This window comes from Myxocyprinus asiaticus, chromosome 46, assembly GCF_019703515.2.
Source record: "Myxocyprinus asiaticus isolate MX2 ecotype Aquarium Trade chromosome 46, UBuf_Myxa_2, whole genome shotgun sequence".
NCBI classification, from domain to species: Eukaryota; Metazoa; Chordata; class Actinopteri; order Cypriniformes; family Catostomidae; genus Myxocyprinus; species Myxocyprinus asiaticus.
Genome location: NC_059389.1, coordinates 5733099 through 5761045, shown reverse-complemented (window position 1 = coordinate 5761045; position 27947 = coordinate 5733099). Strand labels below are relative to the sequence as shown.

At 37.9% G+C, this 27947-nt stretch overlaps 1 protein-coding gene across 1 annotated transcript; it reads left to right on the top strand.

Annotated features, from left to right (window-relative positions):
* Positions 1-962: 962 nt before the first annotated feature.
* Positions 963-25160, top strand: LOC127435576 (iron-responsive element-binding protein 2-like). The gene is made up of 21 exons (XM_051689129.1): positions 963-1015; positions 4182-4277; positions 4444-4609; positions 4698-4835; positions 5728-5949; positions 6054-6123; positions 8144-8327; positions 8405-8544; positions 12271-12442; positions 12535-12635; positions 13210-13326; positions 13415-13574; positions 13667-13802; positions 15597-15681; positions 15763-16044; positions 16126-16230; positions 16328-16470; positions 19522-19669; positions 19772-19894; positions 22350-22535; positions 22771-25160. Exons 1-21 carry the CDS (start codon positions 976-978, stop codon positions 22882-22884), a joined length of 2928 nt encoding a protein of 975 aa, XP_051545089.1. The 5' UTR covers positions 963-975; the 3' UTR covers positions 22885-25160.
* The last annotated feature ends 2787 nt before the right edge of the window (positions 25161-27947 follow it).

The following is a 27947-nucleotide window of genomic DNA, read 5'->3' as shown; positions in this document are numbered from 1 at the left end:
GTAAAAAATATGCTATAGTAGAAATTCACTATTCATGGTGAGCCATGATCAATTTAATCCATGAGTAAAAGTGTCTAAGAACAGGGCAGTTACTGAGATTAAGAAAGTACTATTTGGCTGGTGATGTGATGCTAACATGGCAGCCCCCATGAGGGGACCCTCTCCATGTAGAATAAAACAGCTTTTATAAGGTTACTTATATGACTGGAGTCTTCAGCTCATGTGAGTGTTCATGTGTTTATACATTGCTTCAAAATTACAATTAATTTCTTTAGGAATAAAACTTTTTTAATGAGGAAAATAATAACAGAGTACACATTTAAAGCATTAAGTTAAAGATAAGCATGGTACAAAATGCTTACAATACAAGTACATCGGAACAAAATGTTATAAAGTAATGTACTCATTTCCTAACAAATCTAATCCTTGTATAGTATTTTAACGTTTGCAAGCTTCCTCTTTCATGCACATTAGAAATTAAAGATAAAATCAGCATTACAAAACACACGCATGCACGCACGCACACACACACACACACATCCCAGTCTAGAGATTTCTAAATGTAGTAGCGAGGGAACCTTTGTCTCCCGCCAATAAAACATATCCTTCCAAATATTTGAATTACATTTAAAATATAAATATATATTAATATTCATTATCAAAATAAATATAATAATTACAAAGAAATCGTGATTTTTACATCCACTTGACAGCTATTCATAAACATTACTGTAGCAGATGCTGATTGGACGGTGCAGTGGGTGAAACTGTACTCTGAGTGGACAGTACTCTAGGGAGGTACTCGCTGATTGGACCGTGCAGTGGGAGAAACTGTACTCTGATTGGATAGTTCTCTAGGGAGGAACTGTTCTCTGATTGGACGGTGCAGTGGGACAAACTGTGTTCTGATTGGACAGTACTCTAGGGAGGTACTCGCTGATTGGCCGGTTGTCGTGGTTCGAGAGAGAAGAGTGTATGTCAGGATTCATCATGGCGCTCGGTACGCTTCAGCACGGTAAGAGAATTTTATTAGACAAAAACAATCGCCTTGATTACACCACTGACACAGGTTTATGCAACCTTTCATATGTTAACTTATATTCGTGCATCCAGACAGTCATCAGAGAATCACTTATATGAGGATGAGGGAGGCGGTTTTGTCGTTAGCAGCGTAGCTAAAGCTGACATACAGCTCGAGACCGAATACACTAGCTCGCGTGCGGTGGATGTCAAAACAAGTGAGCCGACAACATCTGTTTGAACGCGTCCATGATGCTTATAATGATGTTTAGGCAGACAGCTCACTAGGACTTGATACAACTTATTAGGTGCAATATTCAACTGTTGTATATTGTTTACACTAACTCAGAAGTACCATGGCAATACCATGTTTTTTGGGGCATGAACCGGCTATACCATTTAATGTTTGACGTACCTTGCAGTGCCATTTAAGTACCATTGGATATGAATATGGTTATCGTACATTACCGTGGTGTTACCATCTGAAAATAATATCACTGGTCAGTGGTATCACCGCAATGTGTTTCTCTCATATTTAGTTAGGGACAAATTTCTAAATATTTACTCTCAATTATACAATTACTCAAAACAAAACGTCTTAAACATCTTGCGAGGACAGTCCTTACTATTTTAAGGGCTGCAAATCTAAAAAGGTAAAACGTAGTCATTATTTGCCTAGAATAGAGTAGAATAATGCAAGTTTATTCCATCTTGACAATTATATATATATATATGTGTGTGTGTGTATATACAGTTGTGCTCAAAAGTTTGCATACCCTTGGAGAATTGGTAATATATGTACGATTTCTAAAGAAAACAAGAGTGAGCAGGCAAAACACATTTCTTTTATTTCTTATGGGATTCATATTGAACTGTAGGTTATAACAGAATGGCACAATCATAAAACAAAACATGGCAACAAAGAAAAAAATTAAATGACCCCTGTTCAAAAGTCTGCATACCCTTAGTTCTTAATACTGTGTATTGCCCTCTTTAGCATCAATGACAGTGTGCATTTTGTAATAGTTGTCTGTGAGGCCCCAAATTCTTGCAGGTGGTATAGCTGCCCATTCATCTTGGCAAAATGCCTCCAGGTCATGCAAAGTCTTTGGTCGTCTTGCATGAACCGCACATTTGAGATCTCCCCAGAGTGGCTTGATGATATTAAGGTTAGGAGACTGTGATGGCCACTCCAGAACCTTCACCTTTTTCTGCTGTAACCACTGGAGGGTCAACTTGGCCTTGTGCTTAGGGTCATTGTCGTGATGGAAAGTCCAAAAGCGTCCCATGCGCAGCTTTCGTGCAGAAGAATGCAAATTGTCTGCCAGTATTTTCTGATAACACGATGCATTCATCTTGCCATCAATTTTCACAAGATTCCCCGTGACTTTAGAGCTCTCACACCCCCAAAACATCAGTGAGCCACCACCATGCTTCACAGTGGGGATGGTATTCTTTTCACTATAGGCCTTGTTGACCCCTCTCCAAACATAGTGCTTATGGTTGTGACCATAAAGCTCTATTTTGGTCTCGTCACTCCAAATTACAGTGTGCCAGAAGCAGTGAGGCGTGTTAAGGTGTTGTTGGGCATATTGTAACCGGGCTTTTTTATGACATTGGCGCATAAATATATACTATACACCGATCAGCCACAACATTAAAACCACCTGCCTAATATTGTGTAGGTCCCCCTCATGCTGCCAAAACAGCGCCAACTCACATCTCAGAATAGCATTCTGACATGATGTTCTTCTCACCACAATTGTACAGAGCGGTTATCTGAGTTACTGCAGACTTTGTTATTTCTAACCAGTCTGGCCATTCTCTGTTGACCTCTCTCATCAACAAGGCGTTTCTGTCCACAGAACTGCCGCTCACTGGATGTTTTTTTTATTTCAGCACTATTCAGGAGATCAGCAGTTACAGAAATACTCAAACAAGCCCGTCTGGCACTAACAATCATCCATGCAATTATCTAATCAGCCAGTCGTGTGGCATCACTGCAGTGCATAAAATAATACAGATATGGGTCAGGAGCTTCAGTTAATGCTCAGAACCATCAGAAAGGGGATAAAATGTGATCTCAGTGATTTGGAGTGTGGCATGATTGTTGGTGCCAGACTGGCTGCTTTGAGTATTTCTGTACCTGCTGATCTCCTTTGTGGTGAGAAGAATATCATCACAGAATGCTATTCTGAGAAGCGGGTTGTCGCTGTTTTGGCAGCATGAGGGGGACCTACACAATATTAGGCAGGTGGTTTTAATGTTGTGGCTGATTGGTGTATATATATATATGTGTGTGTGTGTATCTATAGTTTATATTGTAAATCCTACATTGTGTGAACTTTTGGGAGAGAAACCACTTAATTATTGTCTACAAATGGCAACATTTCTGTAAGGGGTAGATTTAGTGGTTTGTGGTATAATTAACTTAGCCTACCACATTATATAATAAGTGTTTGTGTTATTTCTTCACATTAGTGGACTGATCCTGATAAATTCTCCTGCCTGGCAGTGCGAGTATTGTTTACTTTCCCCGTCCAGTGTCTTATCCATTGTGTCGTTAATAAAGCACACAGATTGATTCTTGTGTTTTAACTGGGGATTTGTGTTCATTATACAACAGATGCAGGTTTCTGTTCATTTGCTGCTGTTTAGTCTAAACTAATCTAACCCGAGCAGGAGTCAGGAGCACTGCAGGCTGCCGGTGATAAGCGTGTATGTGTGCACGTATCATCTCATACTGCTGAAGTCACACACAGTCTGAATATACTGCTAATATACTGTTGTACTTTATCTTTTAAGTGTTTTATATTGTGCACAGGGTCTTCATTGGAAAATATGTGTTTAGCTAAATACCAGAATATTCATAAGGTGAACATAAAGAAGAGAAACGGTAAAGATAAACAGGCTGTGTTACGTTTTAATTCAAAATTAGATCTGGCATGTGAGGCAGGAAATTCAGTTTTAATTTTGTTCAGTCGTAGCAGGTGCAGAGTGCACAGTCACATCCAAACTGGAATATAAATCAGATCAATGAGGTTTTATTGAGCCGTTCACACACACATAAGCCAATCCTTTCCTCTGTGTTTCACAATGAGATTCATATGAGTTTGAAAAAAAAGAAAAAAGAAGCAAATAAAGGCTTTTGTTCTGTACAGACCATCCATTTGAGCATCTGATCGACACACTACGGTGTGAAAAATATGAAGAGCGGAGATACTTCAACCCACAGAAGCTCAGTGATGCTAGATATGGTGAGTTGCACATTTTTTGGGGGCTCCTTTAACTGTCAGATAATGATTTTATCACTGTATAACACATGACAGATATAAACAGATAATAAAACACTTAATCAAGCTTGTATAGGCTGTAAAAGAAGCCATATAAACCTAAAAAAATGAACTGTCTCTCATATTATAGAGAAACTTCCGTTCTGCATGCGGGTTTTGCTTGAGTCTGCGATTCGCAAGTGTGACAGGTTCTACGTGAAGACTGAGGATGTCACCAATATTCTGGACTGGCAGACGCAGCAGAACCAGGCCGAGGTTCCGTTTTTACCTGCCAGGGTTCTGCTGCAGGATTTTACGTGAGTTTTTTAACTGTTTGTCTACAGTAACTGAACTGTTTGTAAGGTTGAGTGTTTTCTGAAGGTGTGTGTGTGTGTGTATTTACAGGGGAATTCCTGCAATGGTGGATCTGGCAGCCATGAGAGATGCTTTAGCTAAGCAGGGAGTCGATCCAAACCTGGTGAACCCCAAATGCCCTACAGACCTCATCGTAGATCATTCACTGCAGATCGACTACAGCAAATGGTGAGAGTGAATGCAGAGACTCATCAGGGGTTAGAGAAAAGATATAAACAGTATTTATGTCTTAAAACCCAATGATTAGAGCATTAACTTAAATGTGTTTAAAGATGTGTCCTGTAATTAGGGTGGTAATGTGTTGTGCTTAGCTGAGTGTAAATACTCTTTCTCCATGACTGACACTGCGTCTTAACCTAGCATGATGCAACAAGTTTTCACAGTCAAGTAAAAAAATTTTTTTACCAAAGTAGTTTTGCTTCACAAAGTGACAATCACATAATTTTTATTAAAGGATTAGTTCACCCAAAAATGAAAATTCAGTCATTGTTTACTCACCCCTGTGTTGTTATAACCCTATATGACTTTCTTTCTTTTTCTAAACACAAAGAGAGAAACTGTGAAAAATGTTGTGCTCAGTGATGTCATACAATGGCAGTTTATAGTGACCACCTCTTCAAGCTTCAAAAGAACACAAAAGTATAATTCAGAAGTCTAATAAATTATTCTGTGAGACTCATGATTGTTATGCGGTAACAAGAATTGAAATCTTAATGGCCCCAAACATAGGCTTCCTTTTTTATATGCAAAATATAATTTCTTGTTCATTTCTTTTGATTTTGGAGTAAAATAGGACCAAGACATTTTCTTGAAAGTTTTCTTGTGAATCACCCAAATTGAAGTCTTTCTGAAGTCAAATGATTTAAAAAAAAATCCTTATTCAGTTATTCCAAAAATAACCAGCAAAGTCATGGAAATTCATTGGTCGAAGTGTGGTGAAACCTGTATTTTAATATAATGCTATATAGAACATAATTGGACCAATGAGATTTCAGTGTGGACGGGGTTAACCAGTTGTGCAATTTCAAGCAACTGAAAATGGTTTTGTCCCATTTTACAGTGCCATCCAGACCCCTCCGACCCCCGTGGACGACAGATCTCCTGCCGGTCGGTCATCTTCCCGTGGCAGCAGCAGTAACACTCAGTGTGGAGGTCATCGACTGGGTCAGAGGGGTGGCTGTAGTAAAGCCTCGTGCTCTGATGCTCCCAGTGGCCGAACTCCATCAGTACAGATAGAGAACACACCCCTCCTGTGCCCCTTCCACTTACAGCCTGTGTCAGAGTACGGCTACAACTCAAACACACTCACACACACACACACATTAAAATACACTCTTTAATTTGTTTACTTTCATCTCTGACGTGAACTATATCTGACACTCGCAGGCCTGAAACGATGATCAGAAATCAAGAGCTGGAGCTGAACAGAAACAAAGAGAGACTGCAGTTCTTCAAGGTGAGATTCTTCATAGATTTTACAAAGCTTGTTAGACAATTTTAAGCTTTTTGTAGGCATTTTGTAATATTTATTTCAGACAACATGAAACCGCTTGTATTATCTGTAATGTGACATTTACGAGTTAAATAATATTGAGTATTACATTTTAATATACGCTTTTTTCCCTTTGGAATAACATGCACAGATGAATCATGCCTAACAAGACCAAGGACTTTTAAAGCTCGGATGGGCCCGCCAAGAAAGAACTTATCAAAATATTAATATTTTAATATTAATACAGTCTTGACCAACAAAAAATAGGTATCATTTTAAAGCTTAGAAGCTGTACTTTACAACACATGTAGGCATTATGACCAAAAATTAACAAGTGCTTTGCAATTTGCAGACAAATCAGAAGTGTTCCAGTTTGGTAATTTATTTATAATTCTGCACTGCACATATTATTGTAATTAGTAAAAACATCAACCTGGTCAATTAGCAATGTGTCATATGTCATTGGAAAGCTCTCAAAGATAAGAATACAACCTGCCTATTTGTTTTACCTAAAGACAAAAATATAGGGAGTAATAGCTAAGTATATGTGTTTGACATACATGTTAAATGTAAAAAGGTGTTGCTTATATGCCACGTTTGCACTTATAACTTCACGAAAGAACATAAAATATCACATATCATTACTTAGAGTCGTCGATTATCTTTAAAACGAGCCCACACACAACGTAATTGGATGCATAGATCATTAGATAATCCACATGAAGCATTATGTGCACACAGCACAAAATGTGCTATCTGGCTAAAAACACGTTAGCTTTCCTGGATCAGATGACTTCATCGGAAATGATGTAGTATGTTTTTCAGTGTCGTGGAACGCTAAACCAAATCGTATTAGGATTCGGATCACTGGAACCAGAGGTGGAAGTCATCCAAATATGGGCAGAGAGGATCGTTCACTCTAATTACATATAGCCACCAGGAGATGGCGCCAAGTACATGACACAGACTCAGTGATGGCTCAAATGACACAGAATGAAACTAAATGAGATCTCGTTACTCATGCCTGGATGCTTTGGAGAGAGAGCATACCTTTAGTCATTGTTATACACCGATCAGCCACAACATTAAAAACACCTGCCTAATATTGTGTAGGTCCCCCTCGTGCCACCAAAACTGCACCAACCCACATATGATATTCTTCTCATCACAGTTGTACAGAGCGGTTATCTGAGTTACCGTAGACTTTGTCGGTCTCGTCATTCTCTGTTGACCTCTCTCATCAAAAAGGCGTTTCTGTCCACAGAACTGCCGCTCACTGGATGTTTTTTGTTTTTGGCACCATTCAGAGTAAATTCTAGAGACTGTTGTGCGTGAAAATCACGGGAGATCAGCAGTTACAGAAATACTCAAACCAGCCCGTTTGGCTCCAACAATCATGCCACGCTCCAAATCACTGAGATTTTCCCACATTCTGATGGTTGATATGAACATTAACTGAATCTCCTGACCTGTATCTGCATTTATGCACTGCACAGCTGCCACACAATTGGCTGGTTAGATAATCGCATGGATGATTGTTGGTGTGGCATTTTTGTAATGCTTTAACTTTTGATTGCTTTGTTGTATCAACACAAACTTTTACTCCATTACAGGTGACATGATTGGAAACGCAACAAAGTTTTTCGGAGCTACCTTATTTACACTCTGAGAAATATAATGTCAAATCAGAAAAATAAGAAAAAAAGTTAATTTTTGGCTCAGGTTTTTTATTCTGAGTGTCTCAGAATTTTTCATAATATATATCATTAAAAAATGTGAAAATGATTCTTTAAAATTATACCAAATCCTTGACCCTCTTTTTTTTTTTTTTTTTTTTTTTTTTGTTTGTTTTAAGCCTTTAATTTTGGGTATGCCACAGAAAAAATAAATCTTTAAAAACACCCTCAGAGCTTAAAGGATTAAGAAAGAAAGTTATCTTTAAGGCACTGTTAATGCTGAGTTTGTGTTTACATTCTCTCTCCAGTGGTGTTCAAAAGCCTTTAAAAATGTCAACGTAGTTCCACCAGATATTGGAGCTGTACACCAGGTGAATCTAGAGTACCTGTGTCAGGTGGTACAGGAAGAGGAGGGGTTTATTTATCCAGACAGTGTAGTGGGAACAGATTCCCACACCACCATGATCAATGGCCTTGGAATCCTGGGCTGGGGTGAGTGGACACCTGAGATATTTGTGGCACATTGTGTTTGACAAATGGGTATTCCTAACTCTCTCCCTCTCTCACAGGTGTTGGAGGTATTGAATCAGAGGCAGTCATGTTAGGTCAGCCAGTGTCTTTGACTTTGCCACAGGTCATTGGCTGTAAACTTGTTGGCTCCATCCATCCTCTTGCCACTTCTATTGATATTGTCCTGGGCATCACAAAGGTACAAAGAGCTTTATGTGCCCTTAAAGTCTTATATTGTGCTCTTAAATGAATAGTTTGCTCAAAAGGTTTGCTTCTAAACTGGCTGCTCTTTTCCATATAATGAAAGTGAATGCAGACTGGGTATGTCAAGCTCCAAAACATCAAAAAAGCCATTAAAGTATTAAATTAATAGTTTACCGAAGAATGAAAATTCTTTCATTTACTCACCTTCATGCCATCCCAGATGTTTATGTCTTTCTTTTGCAGAACACAAACAAAGGTTTTTAGAAGAATATCTCAGCTCTGTAGGTCCATACAATGCAAGTGAATGGTGACCAGACATTTAAAGCTCCAAAAATCACATTTAGGAAGCATAAAAGCAATCCAAATACTTTTCCAAATCCAAATAACTATTAACATTTCACTCGACAGTGATTGAGTTGTGTAGTGTCGAAGCACCGAGAATCTTTTACTGAACAAAAAGCAGATGATTAAGAAGATGGATTCAGCCTTGTTTTTCCCTGCATGCTGTGTCTCATGAGCACGTATGAAAAAGCATTTGTGTCTCATTCAGTTGAACTCCGAGCGACTCATGAAACCCCACTGCGGACGTCACCTGCAGCTCTCTTGAGAGCACGTGAAGATGAACTGCTTCTCAAGCGCTCTGATATGCGCGCCGTCTACAGAGGAAGTATAAACGAGGTATAAACGTATTCATTTAATAGTGAACGCAAAGCACTCCAGTTTCACTTTAATTTAATGACTGTGTAATGACAAATGTCCGTTGTCACTGGGGGTTCATTCACGACGTGTTAATGACATGCAGTGACTTCCTACTCTATATGTAGAGATGATAAAATGCAAGAAACAGAATATCAAAGTCTTCCTTCATGAGAAATAAGGGCTTATGAGTTAATCAGAGAGCCTTAAAATAATGTGTGAAAGTGAAGATTTTAAGGCAGAAATATTTTACTATTGCATAATATAATATAATATAATAGCTATACAGGTTGGCTGGGTTACAAAACAAACAAAAGAAAAAGAAAAAGAAAAATGGTCCAAGACTAAATTGACAAATAAGGGAGGTATAATTTAGTTATTTAGAAATATTTTAATAATTAAAATATAATTTTAATTATTTTAAAATGAATACTTTCATATTTGATTGACATTCATATGTTTTTGAAGCCTGAAAAGGAAATCATATACCCTTATTTTATTATATAACCCAAGCTAAATTTGCATAAATGACTTTGTTGTTTGTAATTAGTCTAATTGTCATATTCGTGAAAGACCTAAATCAGGCAATGAATCGTGATAATCGCAATTATTTGTTTAGACGATTAATCGTCTGCCAAATTGAATAATTGTGACAGTCCTAGTATTCATTATTGGGTTCCAACCTTGTGAATTTTTTTGTTAAAAATGTGTATGAATTTTCAAACAGCTTTTCTCATTATTAAAAATGCAATTTCTTGACATCATAAAAAATGTGAAATTTTTACATTTTTAAAAAGCTAACATGTAATTTAAATTATGAGGCAAAATATAAAAATAAAATGTACAATATACTATATTGTGTGAAGTCATATACACAGATCAGCCACAACATTAAAACCACCTGCCTAATATTGTGTTGGTCCCCCTCGTGCCGCCAAAACAGTGCCAACATGAGACTGTTGTGTGTGAAATCCCATAAGATCAGCAGTTACAGAAATACTCAAACCAGCCCATCTGGCACCAACATGTGATTTATCTAATCAGCCAATCGTGTGGCAGCAGTGCATAAAATCATGCAGATATGGGTCAGGAGCTTCAGTTAATGTTCATATCAACCATCAGAATGGGGAAAAATGTGATCTCAGTGATTTGGACCGTGGCATGTTTGTTGGTGCTAGACGGGCTGGTTTGAGTATTTCTGTAACTGCTGATCTCCTGGGATTTTCACACACAACAGTCTCTAGAATTTACTCAGAATGGTGCCACAAACAAAAAACATCCAGTGAGCATCAGTTCTGTGGACGGAAATGCCTTGTTGATGAGAGAGATCAACAGAGAATGACAAGACTGGTTCAAACTGACAAAGTCTACGGTAACTCAGATAACCACTCTGTACAATTGTGGTGAGAAGAATATCATCTCAGTATGCTATTCTGTGATGCAGGTTGGTGCTGTTTTGGTAGCACGAGGGGGACCTACACAATATTAGGCAGGTGGTTTTAATGTTGTGGCTGATTGGTGTATATGAAGAGGGCCCCCTTTCTCGGTTTGCTTAATATCTTTTTCAGTTGTATTATGCTTACATGTTGTCAAAAAAATCTACTAGCCAGTGGCGATTCTTTCTCCAACATGACCACAGAGGGTTGTCTTGTTTTACCATAAATCTCCACTTTCACTTTTACATTCTTTCACATTCTGAAAGTGAAAGTGGAGATTTATAGTAAAACAGGATTGAAATATTGATCTGTTTCTCACCCAAAGTGATTGCATCGCCGATACCTAATCCGATACCTGTTTTTTTTTTTTTTTTTTTTTTTCTGAAAGAAATCAACAGTTTATTTCTATTTTATCATCAAAATGGTGTTTAAATAAATAAATTCATTAAAACTTTAAATTAAAATATAACAATTTTCAACATGATATTGTATTATTTTTATCAAATGAAGTGCTTTTATTCAGAACCTCTAAAATACATTGGAGTTATATTTGATCAAATAAAGTGCTACACTACAGAGCATCACAGATATAAGTATAATAAATATAATAAAATTACTATTGATTTATTTTTATTATTATTAGTTGTAGTATAACAGTGAATATTACATTTCTGTCATACTTTTTTAATTTAAATTGAGCTTTTATTTTGGCAGAGTTTTATTGTGAAGTGTTTGTGTTGTTATGACCAAGTAGCTCTGACGTTGTGCCGAGCTTCCCATTCTGGAAAAGCCAGGCTGCTATTTAATTAAATAATATGTACTTCGTTTGTGCCTCGTGCAACAAAGTGAATTTGCACTCTGTTCTCTGTCATCTTCTACGAACAGAGCATGTAATGCACATGACTGTGTTCCCTGTATGAGCCCAGGAGGATTAAAAGGTACATGCAGCTGCCATCGCACAAGCACCATCTCCAAACGTTCACAAGAGCTCACATTTGCAACGCGCCGCTCATGCAAACTAAATATTTATATAATTAAATTGCAGCTTTTGCGGTAAAATAATCTCACATGTCATGATTTAAATCTGTGTGCTAAATGTTAACGTAATGACATTTGTATGTCAGATGGTATCGTTTTTTGGTATTAGAGCATTTTTACGAGTACCAGTACATGAGCGCAGTATCGGACCCCATACCGATACTAGTATCGGACCCCATACCGATACTAGTATCGGGACATCCCTACTTTTATTTTTCCTTTATGTGATTTTTGGAGCTTCAAAGTTCTGGCCACCATTCACTTGCATTGTATGGATCTACAGAGCTGAGATATTCTTCTAAAAATATTTGTGTTTAGCAGAAGAAAGAAAGTCATACACATCTGGGATGGCATGAGGGTGAGTAAATGTTTAGAGAATTTTAATTTTGGGGTGAATAATCCCTTTAAAAATTTGGTCCATAAGAAAACAACTGCCAATTCACATTTTCATTTTTTAATTATCTGCTGTTATGAAGCCAAACTAATTAAACATCTGCAGAGTTATGGTTGTAGATGTTTAGTTTACAGACTTTGTTCAATTTGTGGCTCAGTACCTGCGTCAAGCTGGAATCAGCGGGAAGTTTGTGGAGTTTTTCGGACCCGGTGTGTCACAGCTCTCGGCTCCTGATCGGACCACCATTGCTAACATGTGTCCGGAGTATAACGCCACCATCAGCTTCTTTCCTGTGGATGACATCACCCTGGAGCACTTCAAACACACCAGTACGGACCATCCGGTGTACACTGCATTTAAAACTTGGAAGTATTAATAAAGGTATATGTAAAAACTTATCAATATTTTGTTTGTTTGACAGTCTGCAGTAAAGAGAAGCTTGTGGTTTTAGAAGACTACCTGAAGGCTGTGAAACTCTTCAGAAGCTACGACGACCAATCAGAAGAGCCGCAGTATACAGAGGTGCGGTTCGGTCTCTTTTTGGCATGTGAGCTGATTGGTTATGTTACACCATGTATTCACAGCTCATATCAAACACTTTTAGTGGCTTTGAGTTTTTAATGTCCATATAGTACATCAAAATCTTATTTCAAAAGAGCAAGAAAAGTCCTGTTTTCAGTGATGCATCCTAGTGGTTGGCGATAAGACCAAAATCTTATATCATGATATAATTTTATATCACAATAGCAATCATCTCTATAGAGAATATATGAATATCTGTAGGCACACATGGCTTTTCTCTAATATCAGACATCATTGAACATAATTTTAGTAAGGGTGATATGTAGTTTAAAACCCCCATATTTTGGTACATGACACCATGTTGTAGCTGTTTTCCTCGTCAGTGGTGGTTAGAATGTCGGTCTGTCTATTTGATATCCTCCATAGCACTTTAAGGTAAAAACAATCTCTATTGATTGGCACTTTGTAACGTCATCACGATTTATATCGTCATATCGCCCAGGCCAAATACATCCATTTTTAAAGTTGTTAGGTTCTTGTTAAATGAACTGATGTTTCCTTGATGGTCTCATAGGTAATTGAGATGAATTTAAGCTCCATTGTGCCTCACATCAGTGGACCCAAACGGCCGCAGGACAGAGTGGCCATAACTTGCATGAAGGAAGACTTTATTAACTGCTTGAATGAGAAGGTACACACCTGCTATCTTTCTGGAAGAATGTGTCACTTGTCTGTCTGAGCTGTCTGGTCAATATGTTGTGCTGTATGTCTGTGTGCAGGTGGGATTTAAGGGCTTCCATGTGTCCAAAGAGAAGCAGGGAACTCTGATCCCTTTCCTGCATGAGGGGGCGGAGTACAGCCTGGCACACGGGTCTGTCGTCATTGCAGCCATCATCAGCTGCACCAATAACTGCAACCCATCTGTCATGCTGGCTGCAGGTCAGACATCAATGCACCTTCAGATCTGATCTGAGCTGTTGTCGCACTGTATGGTGTATCTAAAGAAAAAAGTGTGTGTTTGTTTGGTTCAGGTCTGTTGGCGAAGAAAGCCGTTGAGGCTGGACTGTCGGTAAAACCGTATATCAGAACCAGTCTGGTGCCCGGCAGTGGAACTGTTACACATTACCTGAACACCAGTGGAGTCTTGCCCTTCCTCAAGAAACTCGGGTACATATACAGTGTATAGATACTAGTGTATAAAAATTAGGGCTGTCGATTTAACACATTAATTTAGTGTGATTTAATTATATGAATGTGACGCAACCAAAGTGAGATGCTCCAAAAGTGTCCGTCTGACGCATGAGAACAGACCTACGATTAAAAATAGCGCAGAGAGAAGGCCAATAATAGGGTTGTGATGATGATATGAAAATAAAACAAACAATATTTTGACTTATAAAGCCACTTTTTGGTATTGCCTAAATGCTTTATTTGTCTGCTGCCACAATATTTGTAAATGATGTAATGTATTTGAACTGAATTATAATATTTATTTTATATTACATTTAGAATTATTTTCATTATTATATATTACATTATCCTTATTTCTGGGCCTTTCTCAATTATTGATTATATAAGATTAATTGTGATTAATTCTATTAATTGATCGGCACATCATGTATTTAATTCGATTAAAAAATGTAATCGATTGACAGCCCTGATTGTAATATAATAAATATGAAACTTAAATAATAACAAAAATAAATACAAATGTGAAACTACAAACTGAAAATGAAAATTTTAAAAAGCAAAGAAAAACAATAAAACAAGTTGAATAAACAAATATATTTAAAAAATGTAATATATATTTTGAATTATATATTTAATAAAATTATATATATATATATATATATATATATATATATATATATATATATATATATATATATTTAATATAATAGTGAAAATATATAAATAAAAAGGAAAGTGTAAGTTTGCAAAAGAACTAAACTAAAATGAAAAAAACTAAATAGCTTAGAAAACAGTAAAAATAATTATAAATAGAAAAATAACAATAGAATAAAAATATAAAAAATAACATATTTGTTACAGTGGCAAGAAAAAGTATGTGAATCCTTTGGAATTAGCTGTTTTTCTGAATTAATGGGTCATAAAATGTGTTCAGTAAAGACATGAAAGATTATAATTGCTTGTTTGTTATTAGCTTAAGCACATTGTTGTTTGTCTACTCTTGTGAATTTGATGAAGATGAGATCACATTTTATGTCCCATTAATGCAGAAAACCAGCTAATTCCAAAGGGTTCACATACCTTTTCTTGCCTCTGTATATATACAATAAAAATAATTTCATTTGATCAAATACAATAATAGAGGGCCTGGGTAGCTCAGTGGTAAAAGACGCTGGCTACCACCCCTGGAGTTCGCTAGTTCGAATCCCAGGGTGTGCTGGGTGACTCCAGCCAGGTCTCCTAAGCAACCAAATTGGCCCGGTTGCTAGGGAGGGTAGAGTCACATGGGGTAACCTCCTCGTGGTTGCCATAATGTGGTTAGTGTGGCGAGTTGAGCGCGGATGCCGCGGTGGGTGGCATGAAGCCTCCACATGCGCTATGTCTCCGTGGCAACATGCTCAACTTGCCACGTGAAAAGATGCGCAGGTTGACGGTCTCAGACGCGGAGGCAACTGGGATTCATCCTCCGTCACCCGGATTGAGGCGAATCACTACGCGACCACGAGGACTTAAAAGCGCATTGGGAATTGGGCATTCCAAATTGGGTGAAAAAGAGGAAAAAAATTAAAGAAGTACAATAATAAAATTGAATTGGTGAAAGAACAAAAACTAAAATGTGATTTTACAAAATACAAAACAAAATAAAGCTAAGAAAATCAAATAAGTATAAAAACTGGAGACATTTTCAAAACTATATTAACCCAGTTGCACACTTTCCCAGTGGTTTGGAAAACAACCTCAATATGATTTTTGATTGTGTATGTGTAACAGGTTTGAGGTGGTTGGTTATGGATGTGCCACTTGTGTGGGAAACACAGCGCCTTTACCTGAGAGTGTGGTGGACGCCATTAAACAGGTGAAGCAGAGCTCTTGTATCTCTCTATCTTGTTCTTTCTTTCTGATCTTCTGTTAACCTTAACTGTCTGGTCGTGTGCAGGGTGATTTGGTGGCATGTGGCGTGCTGTCTGGGAACAGGCATTTAGAAGGACGCCTGTGCGACTGCGTTCGGGCTAATTATTTGGCCTCACCCCCACTGGTGGTGGCGTATGCAATCGCAGGCACCATCAGCATTGACCTGGAGATGGAACCGCTGGGTGTGAACTCTGAAGGGAAGGACGTGTATTTGAGGGATATCTGGCCATCTAAAGAAGAGGTGCACCACACAGAAGAGAACATTGTCATTGCCTCCATGTTCAAAGAGCTGAGGAGCAAGATGGGGGTGAGAAGAAACACATTATTCCTTCAGTAGTCTGCAGCTTATTCTGTCTGTTTTGTTGAATACTGTGTTTTTTATGTGCAGAAAGGAAATATGTTCTGGAACGTTTTAGACTCTGCCGAATCTGCCCTCTTCCCATGGGATCCCAAATCCACCTACATTCACTGTCCGCCCTTCTTCAGTAAACTGGTGAGTGTCATTCAGATCCAGATTTCTCTTCCAAACATCACACGTTAACAGTTTTTCACTTCAGTATTAACACCCCTCTTGTTCCTCTCTCGTTCAGTCTAATGAGGTGTGTTCCCCTCAGTCCATTGACAGTGCTCACGCTCTGCTCTTTCTGGGTGATAAAGTTACGACTGATCACATCTCTCCAGCTGGTAGTATTGCTAGAGTCAGTCCTGCTGCCAGATATCTGCAGAACAAACGGTGAGATGCTTTGGAGTCACTGTTTTTGTTATTCCAATCCTACTTTATTATTTATTAGTAGTCAACCGCAATGGGTTTATCATTGGATGATGCAGATACCGATATCTAGAGATCAGGATTGCCAATATAAATGCCGATAAACATAATACAATTTAACAACAGCAAATCAGATGTGCATGAAATTTCTAAAGTGAACCAAACACTTATGCAATATTTACTCAGATTTGCATAAACTTGGTAAGAAAAAACCTTGAAAGCATAAAGTGTTGACTATCCATTGACAAATGAAATGGTAACATTTTAACACAAGTTAACACTTCTGTTAATCAGCCAAGCGAACACGGTTATCAGTTACCGATAATTATTACCACTCTTAAAACATTATATATATAATTTGACTATATATTAGTGAGATATTTCTGTTGCGATTTTCTTGAATTTCATGTGTCTAATATTTTGGAGTGAAGCCCTTTCAGATTATCGGCCGATGCCAATAATTGCAAAATGGCCAAATATCGGCCGATTAATCGGCTTGGACGACATATCAATCTATCACTATTTATTCTTTGGGTTATAATCTTTAGTGGCCTTGGGAAGTCAGATTCATTTTAGCAAATCATTGTTTGTAGGGATGCACCGATATGGAGTTTCTTGGCCGATACTAATTAACCGATAATTCACAGCTCATTGTGGCCAATACAGATACCGATATTTAAAATTTTTTTTTTTTAATTTTTAATCCTTTAACCTGGAAATGCTAGCTAATTCATTAAAAGCTTCTCATTTGAAAAATGTGTAATTTAAAAGCTTGGAATTTGGACCTGCTGCTATTTTAGGTTTGGTAGATTTAACATGAACCAGAAATGTGCCTCTATTACAGATGTATGCTGATTTGAATGAGAAATAAATGACAATACACTTGCATAAATTGTATGGTGCCCATTTATATGAGTGTTTACGGTAATCCCGATGACTCGCTAACAGAGAGAGTATAATGAACTTCAAACAGCTGTAATAATGCACTAAACCAAAATGAGGCGATAAATAGCATGTAACGAACATTAAACAAAAAAAAAAAAAAAAAACACAATACAAACCCTAATCTCTGTTTACATGGTGTAATATGTATTCTAGCTGTCAGACTTGTACAGTGGTGGTTTGTGTATGTATGTGCTTGCATTGAGCTTATGTGCTCATTTACAGATGCTTGTTACAATGCTCATCTGTTACAGTTTCACTGTAAAACTTATGAAATGTGAACGCACCAATCATAATGGGAATAGTCAAAAACATCATTCAGATCGAATAGTCATGAGTCAACGTTAGAAAAGTCTCAACTTGTAAAATACAACAAGCATATTTGTTTCAGTAAATAGTGTTTTTAGCCATCTCGAGTCACTCTGTGACAATTATTTCAAGATAAATGTTCCGTTTTAGGTTGTGTTTGGTTTTCTTTTAATCGCAGTGCTGTAAGTAATGATGTACTATTTCCCACAGTCTGTTTATGTTTCGTGAAGTAATATGCGAAAATTATCGCCCCTAAGTAACATGCGTTTTAGTCGTGTTTTCGTTTATTGCATCATGAAACAAACAGAATATGGGAAATGGCATGTCGTTACTTAAAGCAGATGATCCCGACAACGTAACAAGGTTGAAATAATCCAAACAGAGCTTGTCTTTCCCTCACAAAGACACGCACACTGTCTTTCCCGGTTATCGGCCAATTACACTATGTAACACAATTTTTGTTCCTGGGTAGTAAGTGTTATTTCCTAATTGCTTATGCCTCAAAAGTATAGAAAATGGCTATTATTCCCCACAAACTTTTCTTTTATGACCAGAACAGTGATATTTTGAAATGTACCTATTTCTAATGAGAAAACGGGCGAATTTGTGTCTTTTCGTTCACATAAAGTCAGAAAAACACAACATATGAATCCAAAATCCTTCTTTATCTGTGGTCCGACGAAGACAACGGCTTTGACCTTTGCCTCAGACAGCTTAGGGAAGAAGTCTTGAAGGTACTTGAAGGCTGCCGACTCCTTACCTAGAGCTCTGACAAATTGTTTCATAAGGCCCAATTTGATGTGCAGTGGTGGCATCAGCACCTTCCGGGGGTCCACCAGCGGCTCCCACTTGACGTTGTTCCTCCCCACAGAGAACTCGGTCCGCTGTGGCCAGTCCCGCCTGTGGTAGTGCGCCTCGGTGTCCCTGCTGTCCCAAAGGCAAAGATAGCAGGGAAACTTGGTAAAACCTCCTTGGAGACCCATCAGGAATGCCACCATTTTGAAGTCTCCTATGACCTCCCAGCCGTACTCATCATACTTCAAGGCATCCAGCAAGGTCTTGATGCTTTTGTAATCCTCTTTGAGGTGCACCGAGTGAGCCAGGGGAAGAGACGGGTACTTGTTACCATTATGGACCAGCACGCCTTTGAATATTACTTTTTTTTATAAATACATGATTTGGATTTTGGATTCATATGTTGTTGTTTTTTTGACTTTATGTAAATGAAAAGACACAAATTCACCTGTTTTCTCATTGGAAATAGGTACATTTCAAAATATCACTGTCCTGGTCACAAAAGCAAAGTTTGTGGGGAATAATAACAGCCATTTTCTATACTTTTGAGGCATAAGCAATTAGGAAATAACACTTATTGCCCAGGAACAAAAAAAATAAAACAATTTGTTACACTGTTATATATCGGCCACCGATATATAGTGCATCCCCATATTGTTTACACAGTTCATTTGAATGAACTGTTTAAAATAAACTGATTCATCCCTCATAAGTGTATACAAAAGTCCATGTATGGCATTTACATTTTTGTTGTGAGATTAAGGTCATCACCATGTTTTTTTAATTAAGTTAAATAGTTTGTTTTAAAAGTTCTCTAAGTTGAGTTAATAGCAAATACTTTGGGAATCAGTTCAATATAGTCAATAGAACATATTTGTAAGACTGATTCATCTGTGAATCTGAAATCATTACTTTTAGCACTATTTATCTTCAGCCTGTTAAGTTCTTTTCTTGAAATGTTTGTCGCAGTTTGACCCCTCGTGAGTTTAACTCTTATGGCGCGCGGAGAGGAAACGATGCGGTGATGACTCGAGGAACATTTGCCAGCATAAAGCTCCAGAACCGCCTCATCGGAAAGACCGGACCCAAAACACTGCACATTCCATCAGGACAGATGGTAAGTGACCAGACTGAACCGGTCCAAACATGATCCGTTCTGGCTGTGAGCTCTGAGGTATTGTATTGGCTTTGTGTTTTGATGTGTGTGTTTCCGTCACAGCTGGATGTGTTTGATGCTGCTGAGCGCTATCAGAGAGATGGAGTTCCTCTCATCATCCTGGCAGGAAAGGAGTACGGCTCAGGCAGCTCACGGGACTGGGCTGCTAAAGGACCCAGTTTACTGGTACTAGACCCAGACTCCTCTGTCTGGTGATCTTTATTACAGTGTTTGCCAGGAAGCACTATACTGAAATCCCTTCTTGACAGGGAACTTAACTTTCTTGTCACACATTTTGCAATTAATTCAGCCCGAACAGCTTAACATACAGACTCCATTCAAAACTTTTTTTGTAGATAATTTCAGTCACAGTCGAATCTATTTTGGTCTTCATAAACTTTATATCTTTTTAAAAAGTAGGCCTATTTTTCAATTGTACATCCATTTATGAGTGTTTCTTCATCTTCAGGCATGTCCCAGAGGTTGATTTTTGTTAAAACAAACAAATGTCATTGTTATATGAACACATTGAAACTGAACTGGGGGGGGGCCTGGGTTGTTCAGCAAGTAAAGACGCTGACTACCACACCTGGAGTCACAAGTTCGAATCTAGGGCGTGCTAAGAGACTCCAGTCAGGCTTCCTATGCAACCAATTGGCCCGGTTGCTAGGGTGGGTAGAGTCACATTGGGTTAACCTCCGCGTGGTCACTATAATGTGGTTCTCGCTCTCGGTAGGGCACGTGGTGAGTTGAGCGTGAATGCCACGGAGGATAGCGTGAAGCCTCCATACGTGCTAGGTCTCCGCAGTAACGCGCTCAACAAGCCACGTGATAAGATGCGCGGATTGACGTCTCAGATGCGGAGGCAACTGAGATTCGTCCACCGCCATCCAGATTGAGCCATGAGGACTTAGAGCGCATTGGGAATTGGGCATTCCAAATTGAGGAGAAAATGGGAGGGAAAAAAAAAACTGAATTGGAAGCTTTTTGCCAGGCCTTCATAATTTATTTTTGCTACTTTTCAAATGCCTTTTATTTATAGATTTGACTGTTTTAGTCTTGTCCCAGAGCCTGACTTTCAATATTAAACTATAAATCCATTATAAAAGTTCTAATTTTTACACGTTTAAAACTATGACAATCTAAACAAAGAGTGAAATAAACTAACCTTGTCAATATTTATATATTTGAAAATGATTTCTATCAATAAAAAAAAAAAATTACAATCCCACAGTTGTGTAGTTTCCACCACACTAAACAATTTTGTGCCTAATTTTTAAAAACATTTCAGAAGTTAGTGTACTTAACCAAGTCGACAAAATTGTCAGTGAAGATCATGCTTGAGATGAAATATGAGACGTTATATTAAAACAATATATATATCACTAGTGAGCAGAGTATTTTTATTCTGCGTCATTGCCAATCAAGCCGTCATTTTGCCAAATTACGTGAAAATATGAAAATCCTGTTCTTTTGTGTATTTAGGATACGTCATACGCTAGCAATGAAATTAGCCTTAACAAGACAAAGGAGTCAGACATTTTTTTTTTTTTAAACATTAAAAAATGTCATTTCCATCAATGTCAATTTTATTGAACACAGTACAGAATTTGAGATGTGCTGGATCTATGACACTGTGGTGGGAATTTTCATGACTTTACATTGTTAGCAGACAGATGTAAAAAAAAAATTGTGAGATTGTGAAGAATGCTTTAACACTGCTAAAGCCTGGTTTATACTTTGGAAAAAGACGATCTTTTTTTCTCTTGGGCGAACAAACACACCCTTGGCGAACGAAGCTGGTATTTATAATTGAGCGCGGCGGCGTTTTAAAATGAGTTAATTTAGGGTGATGTCACGGTGTTTAACGTACTATTCCAGCCACAAGTAAAGCCAATAATGCAGATTTTTCTCTCTGTGAACCGCCACTTTTAGCGCTGTGTCGCTTCTTTGCTTAGTTAAACTTGTCACGGCCCATTCCACTTTTAAAAACTCCAGTCTCTCTCCACTCATTTGTGGTGGCTGCGCTGTCTTTGTAGAGTTTGTGTTGCAAATCATGTAAAAAAGTATACTTTCGCGCAATCTCTAAGAGACTGGCTTCAAAGTTATCCATTTTAACAACAGTAACCTAGGTAACTCCTCAGCTGGCATGCGCGATTGTAAATAAAAAAATCGTCACGTCCAAACCACACCCACTATTAGTTTTAACCAATTATCAACACTCTTTGACCAGCCGAGATCTCCTAGTTCAAGAATTTCAGAGATGTGCGTGAACAGGAGAAATCTCACCAAACGAACACATTGGCAGAACATAAACGTCACTGCATTTCGTCGTCATTTGTAGGCGAACTAAGCGAAGTCTGTTCTCCCAGTAAGTATAAATTAGCCATAAAAGTGCTCGAAGTTGAATAAACACACTTATATTACATATTACTTTCAATTATCTCTCTCTCTATATATGTATATCTGTATTTGGGTTTACAACTTTTAAACAGTCATTTTACCTCAAACTTTAACACTGTTCTTTTGCTACCTTGCCATCACTGGCATTTCTTTCTGCTGTTTGCATTACAGATAAAATACTTACATCTCAGAAACATTTATCACTAAACTCCTATGTGTTTGTGTGTGCCCGTTTCAGGGGGTGCGTGCTGTGATAGCGGAGAGCTTTGAGAAGATTCATAAGAACCATTTAGTGGGGATGGGCATCGCTCCACTGCAGTTCCTGCCAGGACAGAACGCAGACTCACTGGAGCTGTGTGGAAAAGAGCGATTCACCATCAACTTCCCACAGGAGCTCACACCCAGACAACAGCTTACAGTAGAGGTACAGACCTGTCTCTAGAAAAATATACTGCTACTTATCAAATATGACTGACTCAGACTTGATTGTGCTAGTCTCAAGTGTAAATTTGTCTGTAAATACCTATTTTATTTATTTTTGTACTTTTTCAAATGAAATAATCTCTAAAGTTAATGTATTATTTTTGGAAAGCATAGTTTAGACAGCTTTACTACTTTGTGGTGTGACGGCTTGTGTTCTCATCTCCTCTTGTTTCCAGACGAGCACAGGGAAGAGTTTCAGCGTGGTGGCTTTACTCGAGAACGAGCTAGATATGGTGTTTTTCAGAAACGGAGGCATCCTGAAGTATGTGGCTCGCTCTTTGCAACAGTAGAAAAATTAGACTTATAGCCACAAAGATGCCACAAAGACACGACGTGGACCTCTGATCAGCAAAGCGCCACCTAGTGGCCTTCAGTAGGTGGATGAACTCTTAAAGCTGTACCTCTTGTTTGCCCAATCTTCCACTCCAGAAGGATGTCGTTCTTGCACTTAAATGTCCAGCGTTACTTTTCGAATCATTCTCTCCACATATTGGCATAATGGAAACCCTAAAGTCAATTTGTGGAGTCAGAGCTTTAGTTAGTTTAATTTAGACATTTCATATTGCAGCGCCTGCAACATGTGTCAAGAAACTTTCTGTCCATGTGAACGCATCTAGTGTTGGGCTCAAATACTGCATGATGAATTCACTGTCGACCAGGGCTCTGATCTCAAAACAGGCTTCGTTCTTCTCTCATGGTGCTGATTTTAACAGTGTCCACACATACAAAAAACGTCCAGCATCTCCCAGCACACTGTTCTGCATGAGTGTCCACATCTTGCTGTCACGACAGCAAAGCACTATTTGTTTGATCCAATCCAGTTAAATATCAGTTTATTTATTATTAGCGTCCCTTTAATGTCTGCTGTTTTTGAGAGTATGAGTTACATTGATGATGATAATTAAATTGAGTTATTAGGTGAATCTCATGAAACCTGTCCAGAACCAAGTACAGTTGTGCTCAAAAGTTTGCATACCCTGGCAGAAATTGTGAAATTTTGGCATTGATTTTGAAAATATGACTGATCATGCAAAAAAAAAAAAACTGTCTTTTATTTAAGGATAGTGATCATATGAAGCCATTTATTATCACATAGTTGTTTGGCTCCTTTTTAAATCATAATGGTAACAGAAATCACCCAAATGGCCCTGATCAAAAGTTTACATACCATTGAATGTTTGGCCTTGTTATAGACACACAATGTGACGCACAGGTTTAAATGGCAATTAAAGGTTAATTTCCCACACCTGTGGCTTTTTAAATTGCAATTAGTGTCTGTGTATAAATAGTCAATGAGTTTGTTAGCTCTCACATGGATGCACTGAGCAGGGTAGATACTGAGCCATGGGGAGCAGAAAAGAACTGTCAAAAGACCTGCGTAACAAGGTAATGGAACTTTATAAAGATGGAAAATGATATAAAAAGATATCCAAAGCCTTGAAAATGCTAGTCAGTACTGTTCAATCACTTATTAAGAAGTGGAAAATTCATGGATCTCTTGATACCAAGCCAAGGTCAGGTAGACCAAGAAAGATTTCAGCCACAACTACCAGAAGAATTGTTTGGGATACAAAGAAAAACCCACAGGTAACCTCAGGAGAAATACAGGCTGCTCTGGAAAAAGACGGTGTGGTTGTTTCAAGGAGCACAATACTTGTTGATCCCTCTCCAAACATAGTGCTTATGGTTGTGACCATAAAGCTCTATTTTGGTCTCGTCACTCCAAATTACAGTGTGCCAGAAGCAGTGAGGCGTGTCAAGGTGTTGTCGGGCATATTGTAACCGGGCTTTTTTGTGGCACTGGCGCAGTAAAGGCTTCTTTCTGGCAGCTCGACCATGCAGCTCATTTTTGTTCAAGTATCGTCGTATTGTGCTCCTTGAAACAACTATGTGATAATAAATGGCTTCATATGATCACTATCCTGAAATAAAAGAGAGTTTTTTTGCATGATCAGTCATATTTTCAAAATCAATGCCAAAATTTCACAATTTCTGCCAGGATATGCAAACTTTTGAGCACAACTGTACATGAAGTTAAATTTTGTTAAAATTATTTAAATTGAAAAGTGTATGTGTGTGTGTATATATATATATATCTCATGGTAGCATTTGTTGTACATGAGAATTTCCATTGAGAATCATAAAAACAACCGAAGGTTAAAACATCTGGACGCATTAATGTAATGAGAATTTGGAGAGGAAATGTTTTCATTTTCTGTAGGCATTTTTTTCTCTCTTGATTTTGGGGTAATAAATAAATTGGACATGTTTTCATGAGTTTCACCTTATTACTGTTTGTTTCTTTAATATCTGACTTTTACATCTGATGGCCAAGCATTAACATCATCTGATATATTAATCTAAACGTCATTAAAATTCTGTTTGCCTTTAAAGACTAACTGGGCTGTGCTGTCCTGCAGTGTTTTGGCTACATTCATGTTCTGTATGTGAAGTCTGTATGCAATTCCTGAGCGTCTGAATGAACAATACAGTAGAATAAATAAATGTCATTCTTTTCTTAACTATGCTTTTACTGTAAATAATTTGTATTAAACAGTGACATGAGCATGATGCGTTTGTCTCTTTATGCAATTATAATACCTTAGGTTTCCACCGCATATGACAGCATAGATATTTTAATTATTTTAATTTTGCGTTTATTTTAATTGTGTTTTTAGAAATTAACAAGCCAGCAAAGATTAATATTACTTTGTGGTTTTTAAGAATGTAATTTTAAAATTTAGGCCACATCCACCACTGTAAATACTAAGTTATCTTAAAGTTAAAAAAAAATTGTTGACTCAGCTTAAGCTTAATTTTTTACTACTCTTACTAGTTTTAAACAGTACTTGAAGTGTCACATAACTCAAATATGTGCGTTCATTAAACTTTGGCTTTGAGTACTACTAACTCAGAATTAATTATGTATGTTTGGTCAAGACAAGAGAACTTTAATGGAGAAATATAATAACTGTTATAAGAAAACTAATGTAGTTTTAATTCTTATGACTATTGTTGTTTTGTTGTAGCTGGTTGATAGTTGTGATTTGTGTGAAGTCACTATTAGGGTGATTAGTGTTACCTCTGGTGAACTTGGAGCCTGTTAAATTAAAGTCATTCTTCTTTACTCAATTGTACTTAACAAAAGTGCAGATGTATGTGCACTAAGAAGTACTGAGGAGAATCCAGTGTGCTATATGCAGGGCCGGCCCAAGGGTTTGTGGGGCCCTAGGCAATATCGTGAAAATGGGCCCCCCAGTGTGAAAATTGTCAGAACTTTAAAACATCCTAGAACCACTGCAAACATGATGAGCAGATTTTTTAAATGGAAAGCACTATACTGTATAGCTCAGTAGGGGCTGTGACTACTCACCATTTTATTGCTTTATTTTGATCGCCTTTCAACTTTTTTCTAGAAATACAAATAAACCAGTGTCTCAATTAATATTTGGTCATGTGAACTGCAAGCATGATAATATACTGGGTAACAGTATATATAAAATTGCATATTTTAAATAGGGCCTATAATACAACACCTATACTGTATCTATAAACAATGAAAGAATAAACACACCTCTTAGAGAACAGAGATCTTTGCAGATAGTTTGGTTATTTTCCAGATGAATTGCTCATATGTTCACTCTATTCGAGTTTTTTTGCGTCTGTATATCGACAGTGTCTGAATTTCTTCCCCAGCAGATTATTCTTGAGAAAACGTGAAAAGCCCTAATGATTTGACACGCACTGTTTCTGCTATCCTTTACTCTAAATAAGCCTCAAAGACTCAAATAGCTTCAAAGAAATATTTTTCATAACTTATTTCATGTGTTTGTGTCAGTGCATTATTCAGCAAGGTGTGCGATCTGTGGCTAATAATACTGTTATAAGAAGCCGCACTCCAGTTCCCAGCAATGCTTTGCATTATGAATAAATTATGCAGATTAGTGTGTACTGCTTAGCTTTACTTCTTGCCGATTTTAGATGTACTGCTGTTATTTTATTTGTTGTAACTTTCAGTTATTTGTGATTATTTTGTGATCATCCAGAGCTCATTTTATACTTAATATGTTGTTTTTAGAGGCCTGGGTAGCTCAGCGAGTATTGATGCTGACTACCACACCTGGAGTCACGAGTTTGAATCCAGGGTGTGCTGAGTGACTCCAGCCAGGTCTCCTAAGCAACCAAATTGGCCTGGTTGCTAGGGAGGGTAGAGTCACATGGGGTAACCTCCTCGTGGTCGCTATAATGTGTGGTTCTCGCTCTCGGTGGGGTGTGTGGTAAGTTGTGTGTGGATGACTCGGAGAATAGCGTGAAGCTTCCACACGCACTACATCTCTGCAGTAACACGCTGAACAAGCCACGTGATAAGATGCGCGGGTTGACGGTCTCAGATGCGGAGGCAACTGAGATTCGTCCTCCGCCACCCGGATTGAGGCAAGTCACTACGCCACCACGAGTACTTAGAGCGCGTTGGGAATTGGGCATTCCAAATTGGGGAGAAAAGGGGAGAAAATCACAAAAAAAAATTGGTTTTTAGATTTCACGGTCATTGTAATGTGGATGTTAAATGACCAGGTCCACGTGTGTTGCACGTTCTGAGTGTGTGTGTGATACAAGCCATTGGACTGTGGAGAATTTCAAAATAAAAATCACCAATGTTTCTTAATCTTATGACTTGTTCATTTAATTTGCACATGTCCGTGGGGCCCCCCCAGGCACGTCGAGGCCCAAGGCGGCCGCCTGTAGGCTGGGCCAGCCCTGAGTACCACATACTTTGGAAAACAATGATGTTAGGAAACTGAAAACTGAATACTGAATTTTCAACTGAAAACATGGAAACATTAATTTTGTTACATTTAAAGCTCTTATCCACACTAGAAGTCAGTTTCAAAAATTCTCTCTGTTACCGCATACTTTGGGAAAGGATGATGTTGGGAAGCTGAAAACATAGTTTTCAATTAAAAATGGATTACAGTGTAAAATCTAAGTAGTTGATCTTACCTAGATATTTAAAGGCAATCGGTTTGCATGCTTTTATTCTAAGGAAACATAATTCTTTGTGCTCAAGTAAAGTGAACTTAATTATTTATGTACAGTTAACTAGATACAAGTAAACATAACTCATTTGTGATTAAAGTATCATAGTTTTATTTAATTATTTAAATGGAGTTAGAGCACATCTAACACAGTATAAGGGAAATAATCTTGGTTAGCCATGGTACTAGAGAGTGTTTTCGAAAGTCTTCATGTTCAGTGGAGGAAAATGCCATTCCAGTGTGGATGTGAGGCGTAAACAGTGTTCAAATTGTGACAGAGCTCTTGGAGCCCCTGTGGATGAGATGCATGGTGTATG

Coding starts and splice junctions, on each gene's coding strand:
- LOC127435576 (XM_051689129.1), top strand. CDS start 976: ATGTCAGGATTCATCATGGCGCTCGGTACGCTTCAGCACG. Junction 1,016..4,181: donor GCTCGGTACGCTTCAGCACG/GTAAGAGAATTT, acceptor TGTTCTGTACAG/ACCATCCATTTGAGCATCTG. Junction 4,610..4,697: donor GTTCTGCTGCAGGATTTTAC/GTGAGTTTTTTA, acceptor GTGTATTTACAG/GGGAATTCCTGCAATGGTGG.